General features: G+C 37.8%; 1 protein-coding gene across 1 annotated transcript; it reads right to left on the bottom strand.

Annotated features, from left to right (window-relative positions):
- Window positions 1-5697: 5697 nt before the first annotated feature.
- On the bottom strand, window positions 5698-22610 carry LOC134817825 (kinesin-like protein KIF6). The gene is made up of 17 exons (XM_063827165.1): window positions 22481-22610; window positions 21978-22127; window positions 21744-21819; window positions 21516-21610; window positions 13013-13115; window positions 11839-11928; window positions 11237-11402; window positions 10954-11041; window positions 10171-10314; window positions 9861-10051; window positions 9301-9490; window positions 8371-8568; window positions 8099-8240; window positions 7817-7946; window positions 7382-7572; window positions 7047-7205; window positions 5698-6249 (listed from the first exon to the last, which is right to left on the bottom strand). The coding sequence occupies exons 1-17, from the start codon at window positions 22538-22540 to the stop codon at window positions 6128-6130; spliced, it is 2295 nt and encodes a 764-aa protein (XP_063683235.1). The 5' UTR covers window positions 22541-22610; the 3' UTR covers window positions 5698-6127.
- Window positions 22611-25999: the final 3389 nt, after the last annotated feature.

The following is a 25999-nucleotide window of genomic DNA, read 5'->3' as shown; positions in this document are numbered from 1 at the left end:
CTTTAATATACTTTAATATACTTTAATATACTTTAATATACTTTAATATACTTTAATATACTTTAATATACTTAAATATACTTAAATATACTTTAATATACTTTAATATACTTTAATATACTTTAATATACTTTAATATACTTTAATATACTTTAATATACTTTAATATACTTTAATATACTTTAATATACTTTAATATACTTTAATATACTTTAATATACTTTAATATACTTTAATATACTTTAATATACTTTAATATAATTTAATATACTTTAATATACTTTGATATACTTTAATATACTTTTATATACTTTGATATACTTTAATAATAATATACTTTAATTTTATCTTTTTGGGCGATTTCGAACTGTTGACATTAGTTCCTTTTTTCGTATGTTTTCACTAGCTGGTTTAAAAAGGAGGAAACTGGGAATCTGTTTCAGAAAAATTGCTCAGTCGTTTCAAATGTTTCACAAATTTTCAGAAACAGTTTAGCCCGGGACCGGACAGGGCGGACACTACGGTGGAGGACAAATTAGGAATGTGTGGCTGAACCTAAAAACGAGTGGTCAATACGGCCGAATCACATGACACTCACAATACAAGATGTCATTACTTTTTGTTATTCCAACAGCGACTAATAAAGCGGAGATGAAACAAAGCTTGGAGACTTACTCTTAGGTATTGAGAATGTTTGCGGAGGATGTATATATTGAGCAGAATCTATCTTTGTCTTGGATAAGGGGACGCACCGTGCGCCAATGACGTGATGTTGACGCTGTCACTCGGTCAGATAATCCTTTGAGTTTTTATAAAGCAAGCGTCTCAACAAAGACTTTTTACGTGCTTATGCTCAATGCTCATTGGTATGTATTAATGAGACCAAGCAATCCTTGCTCAATTATGATAATGATCTCTGCTTTAATGCTTACGGCCTTCTATAACTATTGTCCTGATTTGCCTATCTTTTCGAAGCCTCCATTTTAGTAATAGTCGTTAGGCGACCCTCACGTAGCTCACAAAGCAATGCTTACTCTCAAGGGGGTCGTTCACATAATACGTAACCACTTTTAGGTCACATCGCAGGGCTGGAGGTTCCTTTTTAGGGTTTGTCCGAGCTTCCTTTAGTTACATTATTTAATAGTTTTGTCTCTGTCCGCCCAAATTGAGTTGGCTATAAAATGCGTTTACATATCATATTCCTAGGTCACGCGATGCAAGCTACATGATAAAATCCCGACAATTGACAATGAGTAGCATTAATTCTGATGAAAAAAAAATACTCATAGTTGATAATCTAAACTCTCTTATCTCTATTTTATCGTTACATTAAAACTGCCACTGTGCTGGTACTATGCTTTTCAAAATTTATACAAGTATAAGTACATAATGGAAGACATTGATTTACTTCAACGTCCGGCCAAAAAGGTTTTTTTTTTTTTTTTTTTTTTTTTCCCCGAGTATATAGTCCGAGTATATTCATTTGCCAGCGAGCAAACTTTACTATCATTTGAATTGCTGATATGAGCGGAATAAAAATGCTGTATTTTTCAGTCTTTCATTCTTCTGACACGAATATTCGAATAACTTAGATGATGATTTGTGTTATCCGACCTATCACGGCATGCTGGAATATCCTTCCTTATCTTCTAATGTTCTTGGTGGTGGAAAATGGTGTTACATGCACAGGTACGTAAACATAAAACGTTTTAAGTGGTGGCAATGATACTATATTGCAGAGCTTCAATCTGAAATTAAGTTCCGCAGCTCTTAAATAATTCGTATTAATAATTGAAGTATTTTCAGAAAAAGTTGAACCCGCATCAGTTTCCCAAAGCAGCACTCTGACTTGGGAAGGTAAGGCATATAAGGCGGAATATGCTACTGACGGTGATCTGGAAACATTGTCACACACTCAGTATGTATTCAACACTGACTTGTGGTTCAAAATGAAGTTTGATGAAGTCTTCTGCTTCTTTGAAGTGGTGATCATCCAATCCCATCTCGACAGGGGCGCTACTCGTATGCAGGATACGAAAGTATTTGTAGTCAACGCCGATACAGGAATTGAGAATCTCTGCGGAGTTCTCAAAATCAGTTTTGTTTTGACTATAAAGGGCCAAACGTATAGAATTCCTTGTCATCTGAAGTGTGGAAATGAAGTGAAGCTGACGGTGAGACATGACCAAGGGGGCTACAAAAAGGAAGCGTGTATTCACATGACAGAAATTATGGCATTTGGTGCAGGTAATTTATTATAGTATTATAGTTTTTACTTAGATTTCGCTTTAGATGTATAATATCACTGAAACTGAAAGGTTATGTGCAATGTCATTAAGCTCCTATAACTATCACTGCAAATAAAACGCTCAGAAAAGCTCAATCAGATCTCAAAACCATTTTTATCTGAACGCGTCCACGGTGCGCGAATTCGATTACACATCATATAATTCAACCAAATACTTAACATAGATATCTCGACAAATAATCATGTCGCAATATAGATTAGTAGATTTAGCGGGAGGACGGGAGGGGGGGGCGGGAGACCCCAATCTGATAAAGCCCTGTACTCTGTAGATAGAGCCCTGAAACTGAAAGCAATGGAGTGTAATATAAATGTGATATAATGGTTATCTTTAGTCAAGGTCTCATATCTCTTCGATCTTGGCATCAAGTGATCAACATGTCTCCGTGCCTCCATTTTGAGGCGCGGTCTCAACCATTGCTCATGGGGACTCGTGTGACTGGGGTAGCAAGTGCATATTAATGGGGTATAAACACTTATTATTGCTCCCAAGTAGTTACATTAGTGATTTTGAGACAATTGATATACACTCACAGCATTACAGCTGTTTGATGGGAAATATCAAAATAAATGAGAATAACAAAGAGGAAATTTTAAAACAATCTGCACAAGACAGTCAAACTATGTATATTATTCAAAATTGAACTGAATACTGTAATTTCAATGGAAGTTCCTTAAACCTTTCTTAGAGGTGAAAGAAAATTTATACCTATGGTCCTCAACCACTTGAACAAGTTTTTTAAAGACGATTCAGTTCTAGTGATCCTTGTATTATAATTGGTCATCAGGGCGATAGCTCGTTCTGCTGAATCGTTCGTCGACGATATGTTGTTTAACGCCGATTTTACTTTATGATAGTTGTTGGAAGAGAGCGGTAATTCGTCCAACTACTACAACTATCATGATAATTACTATATAGTTGTAGTTGTACTTGTAGTTGTAGTTGGACACAATACTGCTCTATAGCAGGGTATAAGAAAAGTTAATATTATTATTGATATATTATTTATTAACTTTAACGTTCGGTAAGGAAATGGTATTGTTTATGACGCAGGAAGCTGGAAAGTATATTTATAGATTTATAAGCGATAATCTATTAAATTGCACTGTTTCAACTCTCTAAGCGATTAATGTAACCTGCCACACGGAGATGCCCCCAGGCCAGTATCGCAGGCCTATATCTCGAGACTTAAAGATCACACTTTCTTCAATCTTTTCACGCAGTTGTATGGCCAGGAGACGGATAATCGGTGAAATTTGGGCCAATTTTAAGCAGCCGAACTCGAGATATCCCTTGAAACCCGAAAACCCTATCCAAAGGGGCAATTTTGGTGGTCACAAAGGCGCATATCTCGAGACTCAAAAGTCCCACTTTCTTCAAACTTTTCACATCGCTGTATGGCCAGGACACGGATAATCGGTGAGATTTTAAGCAAATTTTAAGCAGCCGAACTTATCACCCGTTAAGTTTATGAGGTATTTTTTCGGGTTGGGGAATTTTAATTAATTTCCTGAGTTTGAAATCTACATGAATTTTGCACTATCGGAATGGAAATCGATAGAATTGAGGATAGATCGAGTATGAATATATCTGGTCGATTGATTGTGCACTGTGAAGTTATATTGTGGTAAAGTCGCGAGAGGGCAAAAATGCCACCCACTGTTCCAAATACTGTTAACAGTATATTTGGAACAGTAGGTGGCATTTTACTTGTCACTTTACTTGCCACGGTCCACGTTAGCCTGGCTATATTTACAGCCGCTTTGACAATCTTTAATTTTATTTGTATTGTTAATAAAAGCGGGATAAAATACTGTATTTCATTTCATTTGTAAGTAAAACGCAGCACATTCAGTAAAATTTGAAAAAAATATGATCAACCAAAAAATGTACATAAACTTAATTTATTATTCACTGTAATTGGTGATAGAACTATCATTATATCAGTTTATGGTTTATACACGAGTACAGTATCTGAATAACTCGACAAATGCAAATTGCAATGTTATAAGTTATACGAATGTCACACTGGTTCTCTTAATAAGCTTATATAAAATCATAACAGAACATCGAAAACTGGTAGCAGAATTGAGAGAGAAAGCTCGAGAAACGCCAAACGAACATCATTTTATCAGGAAAGGTGCAGTTTGCAGTCAAGCAAAATCAGTAGAAGATAAGGACACTGTCTCGACAAGTTCAGCAATCAAAAGTAGCAGTGCAGGAGTAACTAAGAAAAAGGAAAAGAAACCCAGACCACTTTTACCGCATCATATAGCGTGTAATCGACGACCACCACTAGGATACGTGTCACCAGTCACAACTGACTCATCAGATTATGATGGATAGACAATTAAAATGTTGGTCCCCCCTTGTTCAAATTTGTTATTATAACTGGGTTGATTTCTGAGTGATAACGCTGCTTATCTATTAACAGCAACACATTTTCTGGATTACATGACCGATAAGAAGTTTGTTAAGTAGATACATACAACGGTTTTAATATTATTTCATGACACATTATAGGATTGAATTAATATTGTTATTAAAATGCTCATTGTAGCCATATCTTTAGATTTTCATCATCATCATCATAAAATCATAAACATCAGGATACTACGCTTTCCACCGTGAAACAAAGCTCCAATTAATTCAGTTTATTGCTTGCACCCTTCTGGAGCGGGGGGGGGGGGGGGGCGTCTGGAGTTCTCAACCTCAGGCATTGTAGTTCTCAGAGTTAATTAAGTATAAGTTATATAACTCAAGCTCAGGTTAAACACGGAAAAAGAGCATTAAAAAAGTGTTCAAATAAAGTCGTTGCACTCATTTTGTATCTTCTTTCAAAATCAAGTTCTACGTAAAATCCACTCTACTCTCGTTTTTCCAGTACTAGTAGTTAGTATACTCATGAATATAAAAATATTAATAGGGGTAGACTAAAGACGGTTCTTAATATTCACTAGAAAAAATAGTCACAGTTAAAATCAAACCTGAATAGGATTTATTAATCGGTTGAAAACGATTCGACATTTTACCATCCCTTGACATGTTATTTTGTCAGTCCAAGGATCGACCGGGAACGCTTTTTTGGCCGGGCCCGTGACCGGGACTGGAAAAAGTGCCGGAAATACGACCAGGATCGTAGATAACAACAATTTTACTTTCAATATTCTTTAATCCTATAATGTAGTTGTACTATACTATAGTGTAACCCGTGCCTACGGCCGGGACTTCACTATCGCAGTGGAAATGCAAAAGTATTCTTGATTAAGTCGCTCGGAAATTACACGCGCACAGACAGTTACACACATTCTGAGATTATTGTTAATAGCTCTGAAAAAATCGTTCATTTGTGCAAACTTTTTTTGATAATTCAACAAGATTAGCAAAAAAAACCTGTCAAAATTCGGCATTTTAGCCGGGACCGGGATTCCCGGTCCCGGCCGATTTTTGACCGGGACCGGGATTAAGCCGGGATCCCGGTCGAACCTTGTTATTGTCACTGACAAATTTTACAAAAACAAGAATAACCAGCTCATGTTACCCACTCCATTTATTAACCTTATCTAAAAATAGTTGAATATTTCATAATTTACAGAGAGTCCAATTAAATCTATCAATCAAAAACGTTCTTCTTGTGTAACATCTGCAGAGTGCTTATGCTTATTTTTGTGCCTAAAAAGTACAAATATAAACCTCATTACACAGTCAATGTAAAAGCAAACACACATTCTGTGTAGATTGTGTAGAATGTGTAGAATGTGTAGAATGTGTAGAATGTGTAGAATGTGTAGAATGTGTAGAATGTGTATAACAAGGAAGGGTTATTTCTGGCTCCGTCTAAGGATAGCCTCTCTGGCTCGCATAAAAGACATTATATCGTTATCTACTCCGGCATCCCCCGTCAAGGCTCCGTTTTTAACGGTCGATTGAGATACTGACCACGCTGAAAATATATACCTTTTGTTGTACTTATGTTTTGGTTGGGATCCAATGAAATTTAAAATCTTTAAAAAGGAGAATCGAGTTTTTAGATTAGAAATATAGACTAGTAAAATGGAGGTATTTATCATAAGTGTATTTGAGACACATGTGTATTTGAGACACATGTGTACACAGGATTACACAGGATTTACACAGGATTAAAATTAAATTATAGATCCATTATCATGGACCGTCATAATTGTACAGAGATTAATGAAAACAATCATCTTTGCTTGAAGTCAAGGCCAGGGTTATTCTTAAATCTTAATTATGACTAATTCGCGAGGTTCTCACCAAATTGATAGTAAAATTGTTTAAGTTTCGTGCATTTGAATTACGCTGACGCATATCTTCGGTGAAGCTATTTCGCTCTTCGGAGCAGCGAAGGAAATAAGTGCACACACAGTTGACAGCATAGGAGCGCCTTTCTTGAAATTGAATATACTGTGGAGTGTGGGGTGTTTGGTTGAATATCAAGTGAGCGGTGGCAGTGAATATGGAGGCTCTGGTGATTTTGAGGAATTACAGTTGAGTAAGGAGACAAAATTTCCATGAGATGATCTTTGAGATTTGTTTCATTGATATTGCTGGAGTCGGTGATTTCATTGCTTATTTCAATGATTGGCATTTGAGAAAGATTTTTGACTAATTTCGACCTCTGTTTTGAATACAAGTCACATATGTAAAGTACATGTAATTGATACACTGTGTAATTGAGACACATGTGTAATGTGTATTTGAAATTGAAGTTAAACTCACATTTCTGATCATTACTTCTAATGCTAGGTACAGGATTTTTAGTGTTGCTGTTGTTGCTTAGAACTGAGTTGTGATTACTAAGATAACTGCTCTCTTTTGACATTGGCGGAGACGGGAGGTCAGTGTTAGGGGTTGGGTTTCCCGATGATCTTACTTCATCTGAAAAAGCAAATTTAGTCAACATTAGCTCAACGATGTCTTAAAGTTCGTCTACGATTTACAAGATTAACACAGTTTTCCCACATACCAGACACATATCAGACACATACCAGACACATACCAGTCACATACCAGACACATACCAGACACATACCAGACACATACCAGTCACATACCAGTAAGAGAAGCCAGATGTTTAGGAGACGGAGTTTTCCAAGCAGTTCTACCCTGCTGAGTGCCTGCTGCTTGTTCCACGTACCACAGCTCAAAGTCGCGCTGTAAGCGGACACGCTGCTGCTCTAGTAGATGCTGCAGGTGCTCGATACCTGTCTTTAGTTCTCTCAGTCGGGCAAACCTTTGTTTGTAGCTGTGAGGGCGAGAAGTTTCTTTAATATTGATTGGTGTTTTATCACAAAATTTAAGAGAAATCAACTGCTCTTTTGAGATTTCGATACCGCAATTTACCTAAGTTAACCTAGCAGATGCTCACCAATGTTAAATTTGCTTATGTGACATGAAGAAAACTAAAATATATAGATATACAATTGTATGTATATATAATTTTATTTCTAAACATTTAAAAATACGGTATATGCTTTATCTTCACCAACCTCTCTTTCTCAGACTCTATCAGTTTCTTCAATTCCTCTTCTTTGGGATCGAATTCAGCAACATCAGAGTGTACCAATCCCTGTACTGCCATGGCAATACGGCGCTGTTCTATCGAACTCTTTAACGAGTCTGGAGGAGGTATAGTTATTAAAACATCACCATGGCAATACATGTAGTTACTGCAGTAGCACGAACATATACCACATGATGTGGTCTACAATCTACATCAAACAGTTTTTTAAAGAACAACGTCCAGCCCACTCTTACGTCAAAATACTCACTGATTTTTTCCCGGGATTTGTTAACAAGCCCGCCGATTTGTTTTGCTTCCTTCATCTTAGTCTTTAGCTCGGACTTGTTCTGCTCGATAGCTGAGTTGTTCTTGTAGTCCCTTCTGAATATGTCAAACGCTTCCTGGCGTCCCTTAAACAAGCAAAAAGCTAGACCATTTGAAATATTAATTTACAACCGTTACAATATGTTCTAATTAGTGAATACTGTTTATCAAATACCAGATTGTAAGAAACAACCATAATTTTAAGTTTGAACTAACTTTTGACAGTGTTTTAACATTCCTCTGTGTCTGATGATGAGGTTTTACCGGCGGAGGAGAGATAGGCTTCTCAACACCTCCGCCTCCTCCTCCTCCTTTTATCTTAGCTTTTTCTTTCTTCAACAGGTTAACCAGGATATTTATCTCTGTGTCCCTCTGAGCGAGGAGCTCTTTTAGCTTGTTCAGTTCTTTGTCCACCTGACAAGTGCAGTGGTGAGGATTTATAAACATGCGAGGGACGGAACACTAGATGATATAATGTTAACGTGAAACTTATTTCGCCTTTTTAGGTTAGTATTTTGCTCGCACACTAAATTATTTTAAAAATAGTGACATTTTAATTTAGTGATGCACATTTCTTTATTTAAAGCAGCTCACTGTTGACTTTCGGTAACACGACATCTGTCCGACAGCGACATCTGGAGATTACATTTATTTATTTAAGTCACGTGGTTCAGTTCACTGTTGAAGCTATCTTACTATCTAGAAATTTTCAAGAAAATCGTATCGTTGGATCTCCAGATATATGCCTTGGAACCACTGCAAACCACCGAATTGGAGATATATTTTTGTGTTTACGGTGATATCTCAAATTTGGCACATAGAAACTCGCTCAAACTTACACAGATTATCCGTCCTATAATAACCACCATACTTTATGGAAAGTTTCAAGAAAATCATACGGTAGGATCTGATATAAACTATTGTCCGAATAACCTATTTTCTGAGTCGGACAGATGTCGCTGTCGGACAGATGTCGCCCCAATCAAAGAAATGTGTTACGATTAAGTAAAACAGTAGTAAATTGAGGGAGTCAATCGAATTGCTGACTGATGAAAACTGCTGCTGAAATGACGTCTTAACGCGTGAACCAGAAAATATAAACAAACCCCAGCTGACATCTAATTAAATGGTGATTTCGTTTCAAACCTGTTCGGGTAGTATTTGCGAAGTTGCCGAAGTAACAGTGCGATTAGAAGCAGGTCGCGAGTTTGCAGCCTGCTTCAGCAGATGTTTGAAGTACTGATAACAAAAGTGAATCTTCCTGACATCTGCGTCTATATCCAGCCGCTCTTCCGGATCAGTGCACTCTATGTATTTGTTAACACGTTCTCGGCACCTGTTGGGAAAGTGTGGTAACTGGTATTTGAGTGCTTTATTAGCCGTTCTATTATTGAGAATGAAAAGAATATCAGGCGTTTTTTAAACAAATTTTGGTTATCAATAACAAAATTAAGATGGAATAGGGAACTGGGAAGAGTTTCTCCATAGGTACGATGAATGGTTTGTTGTTACGAATGGGGTTGCTAAATAACAAGCGTGGGTTTGAATCACACGCGATGCGCGCTAACGCGCATTTATTTTCGACACACACAGTGATAAAATTAAAACTTTATTTATAACAAAATCGTTCAGCAAAAACATTTAAAATGGCGCGGACGCGATGCTCTGTTTCCAATCTCAGGTTAACGTGAGAAATTAGAACTTACATTAAAAGTTCCTCGTCACTCAAGGGGTCAGTAGAAACTTCCCTCCCGGCTAAAGCAATGTCGTCTCGTAAGTTTTGTATTTCCTTCTTCAGTCGAGTTACAACTAACTTGGGATCCACTTCTTCATTGAGTACAGCATCGTTTTTAATAAGCGCCACACGCTGAGCAAACCTACACGTCGATATTGACTCCTAAACAGTGTTAAATGTCATTTCTTCATAATTTCATACCAGCAGTGAAGCACTTAGCACAAATTTCCCAAGAATTACCAACAAGGAACTTTAAACATCCCCGTACAGGTCTAACTCACATCAATATTTTTCTTTTCCAGGGACACTGTAGCCACCATAGTTGTAAGGCAATTACCACCTAAACTGTCACGTAACATACTTGTCATCATAGAGTTACGGTAAGGTATGTGGGTTCTCGACCTCTCACCTAGTGCTGTGATCACCTAATAAATTGATAAATTATTAACTTTTATTATTAAATCGTCCAAAATGTTGGAAATGATATTGGTAAGTGTTACCTTCTATCATTTAGTACCAACAGATTGTCGAAATTTAATGTCTGAACATAAAAAATGATTTGCTTATACTAACTTATGCGTATGACTTAACTGCCTGACACATAATGTGATAGCTTTGTGTATGACTATATATAGAAATTCTATGACTATGACATAATCATAATAATGCTGAACACGAAAATAAAATGCTGAAATTATACAAAATTATGGCTCCAATAAGATTTAAGTGAATTTTGTTAAGAGTAAATTATTTAAGAAAGTTTACAAAGTATACAAATTGAAAAGGACGTGAAGTTAGATAGCTAAAGACTTTTAAGGATTGTACTCTAAAGATAGATTGTACTCTGTTTCCTGTACATGTATATAATAATAAATGTATTTTGAACAGTGTGGGGTTTAAAAAGCTTTCTTAACTACTCAAGACACGCGGATTCCTGACATGTGTATTTTCCGAAAATACAACCTTTTTACACCGTTGTCTAAAAGTTAACCAAAATTATGATATTGAAGCGAAATGCGATGTTGCTGATGAGTGATGAACTTAATCATCAAGTAATGACTAACCAGTTCTAAGAAGTGCAGAGATATGTTGATGTATTTGGCTTCGCTGAGTATTGTCCCAGAAACACCGGTCTTTGATACACGCTCAGAACTGAGGATACGAGTTACTCGTTCTTATGTATAATCAAACTCTATCAAAATATGGTAATTAATCTAGTAAGCGAAATTGTAACATTCATACTTTCATTGTGTTAATCTCCTTTTCCACGCCTCTCTTATTTTCCATCCCTCCCTCCCCCTGCATAACATTTTCATTTCAAAACAGGTAATTCTTTAGAAATATTACCCGGCTAAATCAACAAGATGGAGTTTTCCGCGCCGTATTGTAGGAGAATCCTCACTCTTACAACTAATATAGATGGTGAATATACAGTGGGACCGAGTGGAAGCCATGTTCATTGGTGTTTCTGCCGTCATTCGGTTAGTATCGCCCATAAAAAGTAGATTCAGAGCTGAAACATGTAACTTTAGATGAGATGTTCAAACATGAGAACTTTAGAACGAATTATACCAGTTATTATGCATTCAAATACGCTCGCAACAAATTTTTCTTGATTAAGTCGAGTAAAGAATATACTTGTTTAAAACTAATTATCTAACCTTATAAATACCAAATAGGTAAGTCGATAAAAAGGTTATTCAATAAAAATGAGCGGAGACAACGGTCTATAAAATAGGTAGTCTATATTCGAGCATTTTATTTAGAATTAAAACAAGTTTTTCATAATATAATGGAACCAGGGTGTGGAATGGCTGCGACTGGTTTAGTAAAATTATTAAGTCTTATGAATGAAGCAAGTAGCAACATTTTTCAATTTATCCTATATTTTAGATTTGGTAATTTTCTAGCGGATATAAGCCTTACTCCTGCAAATATTTATCACATACCATCCTCCTCCGAGTTTGCTTGATGTATTGTCAGGTTACGGGTGTGGAAGTTACCTTCAGCATCTTCTTGTAGCCGCACCCTCGGCAAATCTGTAAATATAAAGACCTGGTTAATATCTATTTGCCAGGTGGCAAGTAACAAGTTGTAAGTGACCTTGTAAAGTAGAGTTTCCACGTTAAAAAGGAGTTCAGAAAAGTGGCTCTTTCTGTTATGGAGATGATTCAGGAGCTCAAACTTCTTCTGTTCGTGGAGTTTCATGTTGTTTCAGTGTGACCAGGTCGAGAAAACCGTACAGATCAGCATAAAGCAGCAGACAGTCATTTAAGCAACCGATACGTTTGGAGACCCTAGTATCGTCAGCAAAGAAGCTTACCCTAGAAAAGGCAACAGCTAGCTCTAGATCGTTAATAAACAAAATGAACAATAGTGGTCCTAACACACTTCCCTGAGGGACACCGCTTAGAACCCTGGCACTGTCCGAATGAACACCGTTTAGGACTACAATTTGTTCACGGTCAGAGAGAAATGACTGGATCCAACTTAGAAGTTTGCCCTGAAATCCGTACCTCTTTAACTTTAACAAAAGAAGGTCCAGGTCGACTTTGTCGAAAGCCTTGGCGAAGTCAAGGTAAATAGAGTCTGTGTCTTTCCCCTGAGTAAACCCTTCAAAGATGTCGTCAAAGTGATCGAGCATTTGGGTCAAGCAGCCGTGTTGTTTGTCAGATAACAAATTGTTGGTTTCGAGATGCTGAACCATGTGTTTCCTAACCACTCTTTTATAGACTTTGACTACATGTGAGGTCAGAGTAACCGGTCTGAAGTTAGCAGCATCACACCTACTACCTTTCTTGAAAAGCGGTGAGACATATCCAGTCCTGTAGAAATTATTATGACATCATGTTTTACTGTTTTGATGCCCTACCTGCCCCTTAGATACAATTCTCGTTACAGACTTATTGAAACTAGAAACACTGAGATAATAGACATTATTAAACATTATTCACATGTTTTGTTCTATATTATGTGCATAATAACATACTTTATGATTTTGTCTTATAAATCTCAGGAGTTCTTTTGAGTACATAAATTCTCGCGTTAACCCGTTAATTACTGCAGCATGATTAAATGTAAATATTATTTATGTTAAGCGCAAGTTACAAGAAAGCAAAATACCTTCTAATCGTGTGACTTCCTTAGCAGGATCCAGTAAGTCGTACCCACTCTCGTTGTAAATCTCCAGGTAGGAAATGTGCATCGTGTACTGACAGTTAGGGTTCTGAAATGGGTAAACATGGTCACGTGTTTAATAACTTTGTGACTACAGGGACTACAGTGACTAAAGTGACTACAGTGACTACAGTGACTAAAGTGAATCCGGGTCTATCGGGCGGGGGATGAAAAGAGAGGCACGGTATAGAGAGGTTTTACTGTATATTATATAATACGTTGACTTACTGACTTTGACTTAAGGCGGCTTCAGCGTCCGAGTATTGATGCGCTGTCTCCATAAAACTCTATCCGCCATAAGTCCGCCCATTTCCCCAGTGTCGTTGAGACCCGTGTCAGCTCGTAGGCTATCAACATAGGTCATGGCTGGTCTCCCCCTACTCCGCACCCCATGAGTTGGTTCACAGAGTAGCAAGCGGTTTGCGACTAGTTCTGGGTACCGGTGGATATGGCCTGCTAGTCGCATCCTGCGCTCTTGGATCTTCATGGTTGCTCTCGGTAGGTTGCCATAGACTTCTTTGTTGGTTTTTCGCTGCTTCCAATCCACATTAAGTGCCATCCTTAGCATTCTAGTGTAGCAGCCATCAATGCGTTTCTTCAATTGCTCTGTCAACGTCCACGTCTCAGAACCATAAAGAAGTATTGACTCCACAGTAGCAACAAATAGACGGATCTTTAGTCCTCTTCTAAGGTCAGACTTCCACATCTTTTTTAGCTTGTGGCAGGCTGCCCAAGCCTTAGCTTTTCTGACCCGCAGGTCCCTCTCTGTTGTTGCTATCCAAGCTCCAAGGTAAACAAAGTCTGTCACCTTTTCCAGCTGGTTTCCAGAACAGCTATTAAGACTGCTCGCCTCCTCTGTCATGTTCAGTGTCATGAACTTAGTTTTAGTGCCGTTCATGGCTAGCCCAACAGTCAGTGCTGCTTTTTCAAGCCTGTCCAGGAGTAATTTTGCCACTTCAATGGTATCAGTGATAAGGGCAACATCATCTGCAAACTCGACGTCTGCGATCTTCTCGGCACCAATCCTCCTACTCCGTGCAGGCCTGAGAGTGAACCCAGAGTCCGAGTCATCATCGTCTATAGTCACTGTCATGATATAGTCAATCACGATAATGAACAAGTACGGGGCAAGATTGTCTCCTTGCAGTACTCCAGCCAGGATATCAAAAATTTCTGTTATACCATCAGCTGTAACTACTTTAGCCTTTGTGCTCGTATAGATACCCTCAATGAGCCGCACTATGGCTTCTGGTATGCCATATGCTTTCAATATCTTCATGAGCAAACCTCTATGCACACTATCGAACGCCTTTTTGAAATCAATGAAAACCATGGTGGCCTTAAGATTTTTGGCTCTAGCACCCTCCATAATTCTTCGTAGAGCAAGGATGTGCGATGTTGTAGAGCGCCCAGGTCTAAAGCCATTCTGGTTGTCCCTTAAAACTTCCTCAAGACTTGGCTTCATCCTGTTCAGCAACATTTTGTTCAGAGTTTTACTGACTATCGATGTCGGAGATATTCCTCTGTAGTTGTCGGTCTTAGTGAGGTCCCCTTTCTTTGGCACAGGAACAATATTGCTGAGCTTCCATTGATCGGGCATGAGACCATCACATAATGCATCGTTGCAGAACTTCAGGATGACGTCATCGATGTCCACCCTCTTCATCACTTCAGGTGAGATACCATCATCACCATAAGCTTTGCCTTCTACTATCTGCTTTTTGGCAAGACGTAGTTCCTCAATGGTGAACGGGCCATCCTCTATATTCAGTGGAGGGTGTATATTCCTGATCGGAATGCTATTGTCAGGGACTGTGGGTGGCGTTCCAAGTAACCCAGAGAAGTGCTTCCTCCAGTTCTCAAGACGTTCTGTTAAGCTGCCCCCTTCCACGAGTCCACAGCTGGGATTTGTCCTCCCTGAAATATCGTTGACAAGCTTCCAGCTTTCCTTGTTCTTACAACAATCAGCAGTATCCTCAACTTTCCTGATCTTTCCTTTCAGGATCTCCTCCTCTACCTCTTTGTAGCAGGCCTTTAACAAATCCTTTTTAGTGGCGACTTCCTCTCTCTTCTCCTCCTCTCTCTTCTCCTCACATATAATACGTTGTGAGGACTAAAAATATAAAAACAAGTGACAATCGTCAACTTTAAATTACAAAAGTATATACTATATAGTTCTATCCTTGTCTCTAGCCTGACCCTGGAGAAATGGCTCTTTATTTCTTTATTTACATTTTAACCAAAACTACCCTCCAGAACAGTTTCACCATTAAAACAGTGTCGAATATTGTGCTGGGTCAGAGTTACTCAGTCACAGATCACTATCGCAATACAGACACAGTCAAATATAACACGAGGTTTACTTAAACCAGATACAATTTGATAATCAACTCAAATTAATCATGTTCCCCAGCAAGCTCTCTGAGTAGCGAGGAGGATTATCATGCCTGACAAGCACACCAAATTTGATTATCCCTCACGTGTGATTATCATGATTTACTAAAAGTTCACAAGGGTCACTAAACACCATCAGTATCTGTATCTGCTATGACTGTTTGTTTGTGAGTTATTGCTAACACATCTTGCACATCCTTACACAACCTTACACATTCCTACGCGTTATTACTATTTTTCCTGTGAACGTGATGTCAGATAAGGGAGGTGTCAGACTGTTCAAGTCAGAGGTAATGGCGGGGACTTCTAGTCACGTGTACACGGCTGGCATGGTGAGTCAATACTCTTATTGTATCGGCTGCCTCGTAGTTTGACAAAGATACCATAGTATGAACAATATCGGTTTCCATTAGCAAGCTCAGGAAATCAGTGATCACAGTGTTTATTTATTCGCTCATTTGATGGATCTAGCAGGAAAACAAGAAGAACCTTTCCATTTTGCCACAATTATAAGCACAATTATCAGACCACTTCCTAACCCATATTCGCAGGAAGATAAAAATTACATAAAGAGAATAGTTACCCTGGAGGAGGCCCGTACACGGGAATATCTCAATATAGAGGGGGCAGTGAAGATACTACAACTATACTATACAGTCTCAGTAACTGGAGGGTCACGTGATCTGATTCCGGTTCCTAACTCGTGTGATAAGACATTCGAGCAGGAGATGATAATTGCTAGTAGCAAGGTACTGTGGTCGTCACGTTACAGATATAAGAGAAATCTCGTGCCTTCTCCTAATTAATCGACTCTAAATAAATGTCGAAATCATAGATATTATAAAGAAGATTAACAACAAATTGAAAGAATCAAGGTTGAAGGTTATGATCTAATTGCAGGTAATAGTTGAGCTGGGAGAGGAACAGCCCTCCACGCAGTCCCAATCTCAAGTGTCCCTGAAGAAGATACTGAAGAACTTTAGACTGAACCCCAGACTGAAGTTGATCCAGGATATAGTCCAACTTGGGATAACAGATAGGCATCTCAAGTATTTGATAAATGTATATTACCCGGAGTTACAGGCACTAACCTTCAATAAAAGACAAACTCAGCAACTGTTGAACCGATTGGTTTGTTTATGTTGTGTTATAATATATCGTGTTTATATTGTCTCCATTTAGACTTGAAATTCTTTGAATAATTCAAAATCTTACAGACAAGCTTGCCAATTAAAGTATAAATATTTTGTTACACTCTTACAGCTATGTGTTACAGTGTTACACTGGTACAGCTATGTGTTACAGACACAGTGTTACACTGGTACAGCTATGTGTTACAGTATTACACTGGTACAGCTATGTGTTATAGTGTAACACTGGTACAGCTATGTGTTACACTGGTACACTGGTACAGCTATGTGTTACAGTGTTACACAGCTATGTGTTACAGTGTAACAGCTATGTGTTACAGTGTTACACAGCTATGTGTTACACTGGTACACTGGTACAGCTATGTGTTACAGTGTTACACTGGTACAGCTATGTGTTACAGTGTTACACTGGTACAGCTATGTGTTACACTGGTACACTGGTACAGCTATGTGTTACAGTGTTACACAGCTATGTGTTACAGTGTTACACAGCTATGTGTTACAGTGTTACACAGCTATGTGTTACAGTGTTACACAGCTATGTGTTACAGTGTTACACTGGTACAGCTATGTGTTACAGTGTAACAGCTGTGTTACAGTGTTACACAGCTATGTGTTACACTGGTACACTGGTACAGCTATGTGTTACACTGGTACACTGGTACAGCTATGTGTTACAGTGTTACACTGGTACAGCTATGTGTTACACTGGTACACTGGTACAGCTATGTGTTACAGTGTTACACAGCTATGTGTTACAGTGTTACACTGGTACAGCTATGTGTTACAGTGTTACACAGCTATGTGTTACACTGGTACACTGGTACAGCTATGTGTTACACTGGTACACTGGTACAGCTATGTGTTACACTGGTACACTGGTACAGCTATGTGTTACAGTGTTACACAGCTATGTGTTACAGTGTTACACAGCTATGTGTTACAGTGTTACACAGCTATGTGTTACAGTGTTACACAGCTATGTGTTACAGTGTTACACTGGTACAGCTATGTGTTACACTGGTACACTGGTACAGCTATGTGTTACACTGGTACACTGGTACAGCTATGTGTTACAGTGTTACACAGCTATGTGTTACAGTGTTACACAGCTATGTGTTACACTGGTACACTGGTACAGCTATGTGTTACACTGGTACACTGGTACAGCTATGTGTTACAGTGTTACACTGGTACAGCTATGTGTTACACTGGTACACTGGTACAGCTATGTGTTACAGTGTTACACTGGTACAGCTATGTGTTACACTGGTACACTGGTACAGCTATGTGTTACACTGGTACACTGGTACAGCTATGTGTTACACTGGTACACTGGTACAGCTATGTGTTACACTGGTACACTGGTACAGCTATGTGTTACAGTGTTACACTGGTACAGCTATGTGTTACAGTGTTACACTGGTACAGCTATGTGTTACACTGGTACACTGGTACAGCTATGTGTTACAGTGTTACACAGCTATGTGTTACAGTGTAACAGCTATGTGTTACAGGTAGCAGGACAGAAAAAGAAAGCCTCCCACCCACTAGCCAGTAAGAAGGCCTTGTCAGATGCGGTTAAAGCATGCGTTGCTCTATTGTTTAGATGTGTTAACGAACCCGAACACTTATCAGCTGGGACTATCATCAACGTACTATACTGTAAACCAGGCAAGTACAGTCTCATATCATATTCGACAAACTGACATCATGTTTTGTAGATATTTTAATTGCTTAAAAAAGATTAATCTAGTCGCAGATTGTAGAATAAAAACAAACAATATTGTTAGTAAGATTTAACCCTATGCAGGTGTTATTGATAAGGTACAGCAGGTAACAGAGCCTATTAAACCTTGTCCTGTGCTTAGTAACAGACCCAAGATAACTAAAAGAACTGAGGCCCTTAGGAGGTGAGACATGATCTTCCAATACTGGTACCATGGTTACATTCTATATTATATTTCCTCAGAGTTTCATAAGACTTGAAAAATTTCAGCAAAGATGATTCGGAGACCAGAGATTAAGGCCCCAAACGGTTTCATGTTTTTCGTGCAGGGTTAAAAAGTTATACGGGCACACCAATTAGCTAATTATTAACTAATTATTAACCTATTAACTCGGAATAATAGTTACTAATCCCCGTTCTCAGATACTTCTCACAATCTCAAGGACTCCAAACAGGGGAGAGTTTAACACTCTTCCGGATTAGTTTCCTCTACCCGTACCTAACCGACCCCCCTATATTTGGCAATGCTCTCATCGAGATCTTAGCTCATTTTAGACCGAACGACAAGGGTTTGGTGGATGTGACGGAGCTGAAACCGTTCTTTGAAGCCCTGGTGGAGATCCGAGATTGTGGACTAACTGCTACAGCTGGTCCTAGCTCTTCTCACTACAGTTACATTTACTTAAAACATTTTGTATACAATATTGAATAATATAATCTAATCACTTAAAATATCTGTTTATCTTAAGCTGGTCCTAGCCCTGCTACTACTTTCAGAGAACCCCTTTAAGAAGAGAATTAAGATATGCGAGCTGATCCTAGCCCTCCCATTGGACGAACCACTGTACGAGGCATTCTCGCTGCTCTTCTCACCGATCACGGGGCACTTCTTCATGAACCTCTTCAAGACCTACGATGCTGACGACTCTGGTTCGTAGAGCGGAGCAGGGGGGGACAAGCAGAAAATAAGTTTAAATTAACAATGCTGAAATAAAGTATTTTGAGAACAACAAGGGTTGAAATAAGCCGGCCACTGCACGGTACATTTATAAGCGGAGATTGAAGAATTTGATATCAGAAAAGTGAAAATAATACATTAAATTTAATCTTAAATTGCATTTAGTAATATTAAGTACTATTTTTTAGTACTATTTGAAAAGAACTGATCCACCTCAGGAGACATGGATAGCGAGGAAGCCCTGAAGATGATAAAAGACATGCTAGAAAACTCAGTAGCTAACTCCTCCATTTACAGTACAAGACGCAAATCTCTCTCTCCTGAGCTACTGGTTAATCTACAAGCCACTGCTTGTATTGTTGTACAGGTTATTTCATTAGTTAATTAATTAGTTAATTAGTGTAAGTTATGATGGCTGTTATTTTAAGTTATGAAGAAACGCATGCTTATAAAATGCCTATTTATCATCAATAAAGACCTCAACACTAAATATTTAACGTGATCATAATTTGGTATTAAACCACTACGAAACTGTAAAATAATTGTCAGGCACTGTTCACTTGCTTTGGGAAGAATACCGTCAGTTTAACAGACCTAGGCCACTTCCTCAACATTCAGCAGAATTTTCTAAACAAGTATGTGTCAAAATCTCCTTTGTATTAAAAACTCCAGAATTCTACAAGTCAAACAAAATGTGGACATCCTATATGTTTAGAGATGTTATCTACTTGACTAAAACTGAAGTACTTAAAAGTTTTGGAAAGTAACTCTAATACTCCTCTTTTTCAGGCACATGCTCAGTACAGGAGTTAACAAGAGCAGACATCACGACCTGTTCAAACATTACGACCAGGATGATAACGGATATGTTGACGGCGAGGAAATCTCGGTGGGAGTTACACAATATAGAAATATAAAATTCTGAAATTACATTAAATAACTGTTTCGAGTTCACATGTCAACCTAGACAATAAGAATTTTTACTGCACAAGCAAAGTAAATATTGTCATAATATTGTGATGACACCGACCAAATACCACACAAAATACCACACTGCTAGCCATACCTGATACCAAATACGACACTGCTAACACACCAAATACCACACCAAATACCACACCAAATACCACACTGCTAACACACCAAATACCACATCAAATAACACACCAAATACCACACCAAATACCACACCAAATACCACACCAAATACCACACTTCTAACACACCAAATACCACACTGCTAACCATACCAAATACCACATCAAATAACACACTGCTAACACACCAAATACCACACCAAATACCACACTGCTAACCATACCAAATACCACACTGCTAACCATACCAAATACCACACCAAATACCACACCAAATACCACACCAAATACCACACCAAATACCACACAACTAATCATACCAAATACCACACCAAATACCACACCAAATACCACATTAAATACCACATTAAATACCACACTGCTAACCATACTAAATACCATACCAAATACCACACTGCTAACACACTGGTACACCAGGAGCTAGTAAGGGATATAGTGGTGACTGTTAACGGGGACGAAGCAGATGTGGTGCACGAGGAGGTTAACGTTGCTAAATCCCTCCTTATGTGGAGCCAGGTTATTTAGAGAAATTTGTAATTTTTTCTAAACTATTGTTAGCGGTTGGGTACTAGCCATAAAATCTCCTTATATACATATATGACTTGTGTCTACAGTAATAATTACAGGAGAGTAATGACAAGATTACAGAGGAGGAGGTGCAGGGGATGATTCCGCGGAGAACTGTTTGCTTCACAGCTAAAGCTAACTCTCGGTGTGAGGCAGAACACGACGAAGATTAGCTCCTTATATGGGCATCACGTGTCTCTAAGCAGCAAACTTAGCGCTGTCAATGAACTGTTCTCTTTTGATGTTGCGCTAAACTGTTCACGTGTCTTTTACTTATTATGGACAACTTGACAGAACGCTGCTCACTATGTAATACTATGTGAAACGATACTTTGATCAAATAATTATTTGATTTTAAACAAAATTTATTAATTTTATTGGTTACCTGTTCGAAAGACTGGAAGATATAGCTAATAGGTCTTGGTATTGGTTACCTGTTCGAAAGACTGGAAGATATAGCTAATAGATCTTGGTATTGGTTACCTGTTCGAAAGACTGGAAGATATAGCTAATAGATCTTGGTATTGGTTACCTGTTCGAAAGACTGGAAGATATAGCTAATAGATCTTGGTATCATCCCTCTGTCTTTGTACTTCTCGGCTCCTCCCGTGATTGTGAACGTTTTTCCTGGGCAAATTTATAATTAAATATGTGTCAAAGTTATAATTAAACAATTACAAAGTTATATGACATTGTGTAAAGATAGGCCTGATAAATTGAAAAATATATGCAAAAGCGAACAAATTCTTTGGATAATAACCTGATCCAGTTTGTCCATAAGCGAATATTGTAGCATTGTATCCACTACGTGCACTCTCTGCAGCATTTTTACACACCTTGAGCAGAGATCAGTGAACAATAATTAAATTGGAGGTTGGTGCACTATTTCATATTATATGCAATACAGATTAGTTATCATCATGTTCATTTTGCACATTTGATCATGTCATGTTCTTTAGTTGTGAGAATATTATTTCAAGTGATAATACTTTACCTTCTCAAAAATCTCATCTTGTTGAGTTTTCTCTGGAAATACTTCCTCAAATTTAAACTTGTATAAATCTTTTTTATTGTTTACATAACCCTCACTGTCTTCTTTAGGTATGTTAAATGTTACAATCCCATCATCGTCTAGTTCTGTGTGCTGTGGAAGAGAAGGAAAATGATGACTTTATTTAAGAACAAATGCCAGTTCTTAAATTAGGAGCAGTTAAATTATATCTTCAAAAAAAATTAGAAAAGATTATTTCTAACATCCGCTTCTATTTATTTATCTGTTCCAGAATTTGAAATTTAACTTTATAGTAGCAGCTGTATGTAATAAATCTATCACAAGAAGTTGTAATAAGTCACAAGACCTTTTACTTAGGTTGTGTTCTATTTAGTATCCGAAAACAGATACTTTGATGTACTTTATTGGTAAACAGTACACAACGATTTCGAACAAATACAAATACAATAAAATAAAAGCGAAGATGAAAAGTTTTAAAAACGTACCCCTTTCAGTTTTTTGGACGGTTTGGCCCTTAGGAAAATCTTTATACCCTCTTTCACCATTTTGACACAGCTGTTTAAAGATAATGCTTTTTTTTATCAATAAACTTTCAAATTGTTACACAAATACATCATTTTATTTCAAAGAAAATATCGCCGAATGACCTTACATGCCTTGACAAGTGACCGAGTGTAAACAAAATAAGGGACACCGAAACACCAGTTGACCAGTAAACTGATCATAGCAATTACATCGGGCCCTAGAAATGAGATTAAAGTAAATTTATAGATTTGGATTCTGGATAGTTGTTGAGAGGTGAACCATAATTTCCTTACACCTAATATAACGTTGAGTAACCATCATCTTGGCCAATCGGTAAAACAACAAATTTCTGCAAAGCAACAGTCTAGGCATATAATCATTGTAATAAAACAAATATATATATATATCGGGGCGGGGGCCAGGGGGGGGGGGGCCAGGGGGTACAAATCATTTTTTCCAGTTTTCGCATAATATTTTATTGAGCTACTGGAGATGAACAAGTATAATTATTTTAGTCTCTTGAATCTTGACAAAACTTTAGGGTTAGATTAGACAGGTTCCTGCTAGTAAGGGTTAATTTCTAAAACGATTTAAATCAAAATGGAAAGCGGTTCAAGACGGGAGTGATGAGGTGTAATAGTCGTGGTACAGGGTGTACCGGACCTTATGATCATGGAAGGTGGTGTCTAATAATGACTTAATTATCCACGAGAAAGAACTGATTATACGATTATGTGTTACTGACTCAGTGGGTAAATACTCCTACCCTTTTTAACTGCAGCAATGAAATCCCGGCCAAAGGCCGGGTTACACTAGTATAATGAATATTTCCCCATCAACATTGATTATTTATCAAAAACAATATCTTTTAAAAAATGAATCAAAACATTATCCTATTTCAAAAACCTTATCAAACTTCCCAGTGGAATAAAGATTTATGAAACGCTTCTTTGCCACATAAGGATGAAACCAAAGATAATCGTTATGTTTCTCTTTATTACTGACATAACTGGCTCCCTCAATTCTTACTAAAACTTCATTAGAAACATCCCAAAAAAAGCAATCATTTGTATTTCTTTTAGAAATCATATCTTTCTTAAATCCTTCTTATTTAATTTTAAAGCCTAAAACTGTCACAGAGTTCTTGACGTCCGGAGGGAGTTTGTTCCAATATGGAATAACTCGCTCCGGGAGACTTCTGGATATTCTTGATTTTAGTTAAACTTCTACTACATCTATTGCTTGAAACAAGATTCTGCCAATTCTAAACATCCCCGATCCATAATCAGTCAAACCACTTGTTACTTTAAAAGCTTCTATGAGGTCCCAACTGGTATAAACTTATCTGAGTGACTGCATAAAAATAATTTAAGGAGAGTTCTCTTAAAACTGTAAAACAATGGGGATAAATACTAAGACCTAAAAAAATCAAAACAAAATGCAGCCTCCTAATTTGTTGTTAAGCTTTCTCTCCTCCTACGATTGACTAGTGGGACCATCTTTGGCGAGTATTAGGAACTTAGACCATTAAAAATACCGTACTGTAAGTTTGCAAGGTATGTGGACTAAGTGGGTAGAGAGAACTCGACTTGAAAGTGGGTGTTGAGAATCCTCAACTAAACTAAAGATAATGACATCCAGAAGATGAGGCAGTAGAGTGACTAGTGAGTGGTAGAAGCTGAAGGAGAAGAAATATCACAAGGAGAATAATCATCTTTATGATAGTTCGCCAATAGCAATTTGTGCTAGAGAGCGGAAGACAGTGATGCTGTTATCACTATCATCTCTTAAGATAGACCATGATGGTTGGTCATTAAAGGAATGCTTAAAGAGCAGCTGCACAGTGGACAGTAGAAGAGTCTGTGATAATTGGCAGAGGCGGCTATTGAGGGCGTCCAGGCGTCTGTGGACGCCTTAAAATTATTATCTGGTGGCTGGTGCTTAAAATAGAAATAGTAATTAGTAATAGTGTTAGGAAATAACAAATCGCAATATAAAGGTCTTCATTTACTATCATGCGTTTTAATGTAAGCGCACGCATGATCTTCGTGAAATTTTGTGTTGTAGGGAGTCCAATCCTACCTCTGGACTACTCAGCCGCGCAGTTTTAACACATAGTTAATTGTAAACGTTACAAAGCACATCGTGCGCATCCCACTACAGGTAATCTCTTATGATTTGCCTCGATTTGGGGGTCCAGGACCCTTTGCAATTTGACTGCTATATGATACTGCGCGGCTGAGATCGTACACGTGTGGTGTCCTGTTTCACCCATGTTATAAGTTTTTGTTTTTGTTTGCTGTCGCCTGTAAAGTGTTACACATTACATTTACAAGGCCCTGTGTGTAATGTGGAGGGATCAGCTTGAGCCGGCTCCCAAGACCTGAGCTGTTTATTTACCCGATATTTCCCATTGATGTCCTATAAATACTACTGCTCATACTAAGTGAGGGCAAGTTAATGTGTTGCTACTTATCTTCTATTCAACTAGATTTGTTTATGTTAGCAAAACACTCTGAAGGATTTATTCTTGGGTCGAGCTGGAGATATTTATTCCAAATTAATAAAATAATAATTGTATGTATATTATATGTGATTGTTTAAAGTGAAATTTTAACCATTATAAAGTATGATTAGTCGGATATAGTACTGAGTTCAAACAGTCCCTGAAACGAAAAAGCAAACATTTGATTTTTGTTTCGGCGACTGAATCGTTGATGGGCCGGCAAATATTTGTTGTCGAGTAGTGTTGAATACTCATATTAACATGATTATTGATTTAATTTAGGAATTGTATATGACTATCTTTGACCAAGTTTAATTGTTAATGAGAATGCACCCCAGCACTGGGCGCGCGCGGCGGCTTTGATGTTAGCGGCTACAAGCTTGAAGCTAGGCAGCTGCAGAAAAGGCGCCGCGCGCGTTCACAGTTCAGCGTACGGCTTTTCGTTTTTGATTTTACAAATGACAAAACAACTTTTAATGATTATTAATGGAATTATCGGATATTTATAATTCAATATGTATTGATTCTTCTGTGGAAAATTTTACTTAAAATTGTATTTTACTTAATGGACCATTTCCGTAACCTATTTATTGTGCTCTGCTAATTGCAACACTTGAATTGATTGTGCTCCTCCGATTGTATCACTTGATTTAATTGTATGTAGGATACAAGGATACAAGGATACAAACAAGGGTATTAAACTTGATGCACTAAATAAACGTTAATGTGTATGCATTTTCCAGTAGAAACATTTAGGGATAAACTAGGATTGATTATGGCAGCAAACTAAAAAAACTAGATGCAATATTATCAGCACGTTTGAAAAGAAATGTTTTCAGAAACACTTTAAAAGAGTCCTATGTTGAGCAATTCTTAATTTCAAATGGCAGTTCATTCCATAATTTAGGGTCAACTTTCTGAAAAGATCTTTCTCCACATTGTGTATGTACCCTGGTCTGGCCTAGGTTCAGTC

Source organism: Bolinopsis microptera, chromosome 7 (assembly GCF_026151205.1).
Source record: "Bolinopsis microptera isolate Bmic1 chromosome 7, MBARI_Bmic_1.0, whole genome shotgun sequence".
Lineage (NCBI taxonomy): Eukaryota > Metazoa > Ctenophora > Tentaculata > Lobata > Bolinopsidae > Bolinopsis > Bolinopsis microptera.
This window is presented reverse-complemented; position numbering and strand designations above follow the sequence as displayed.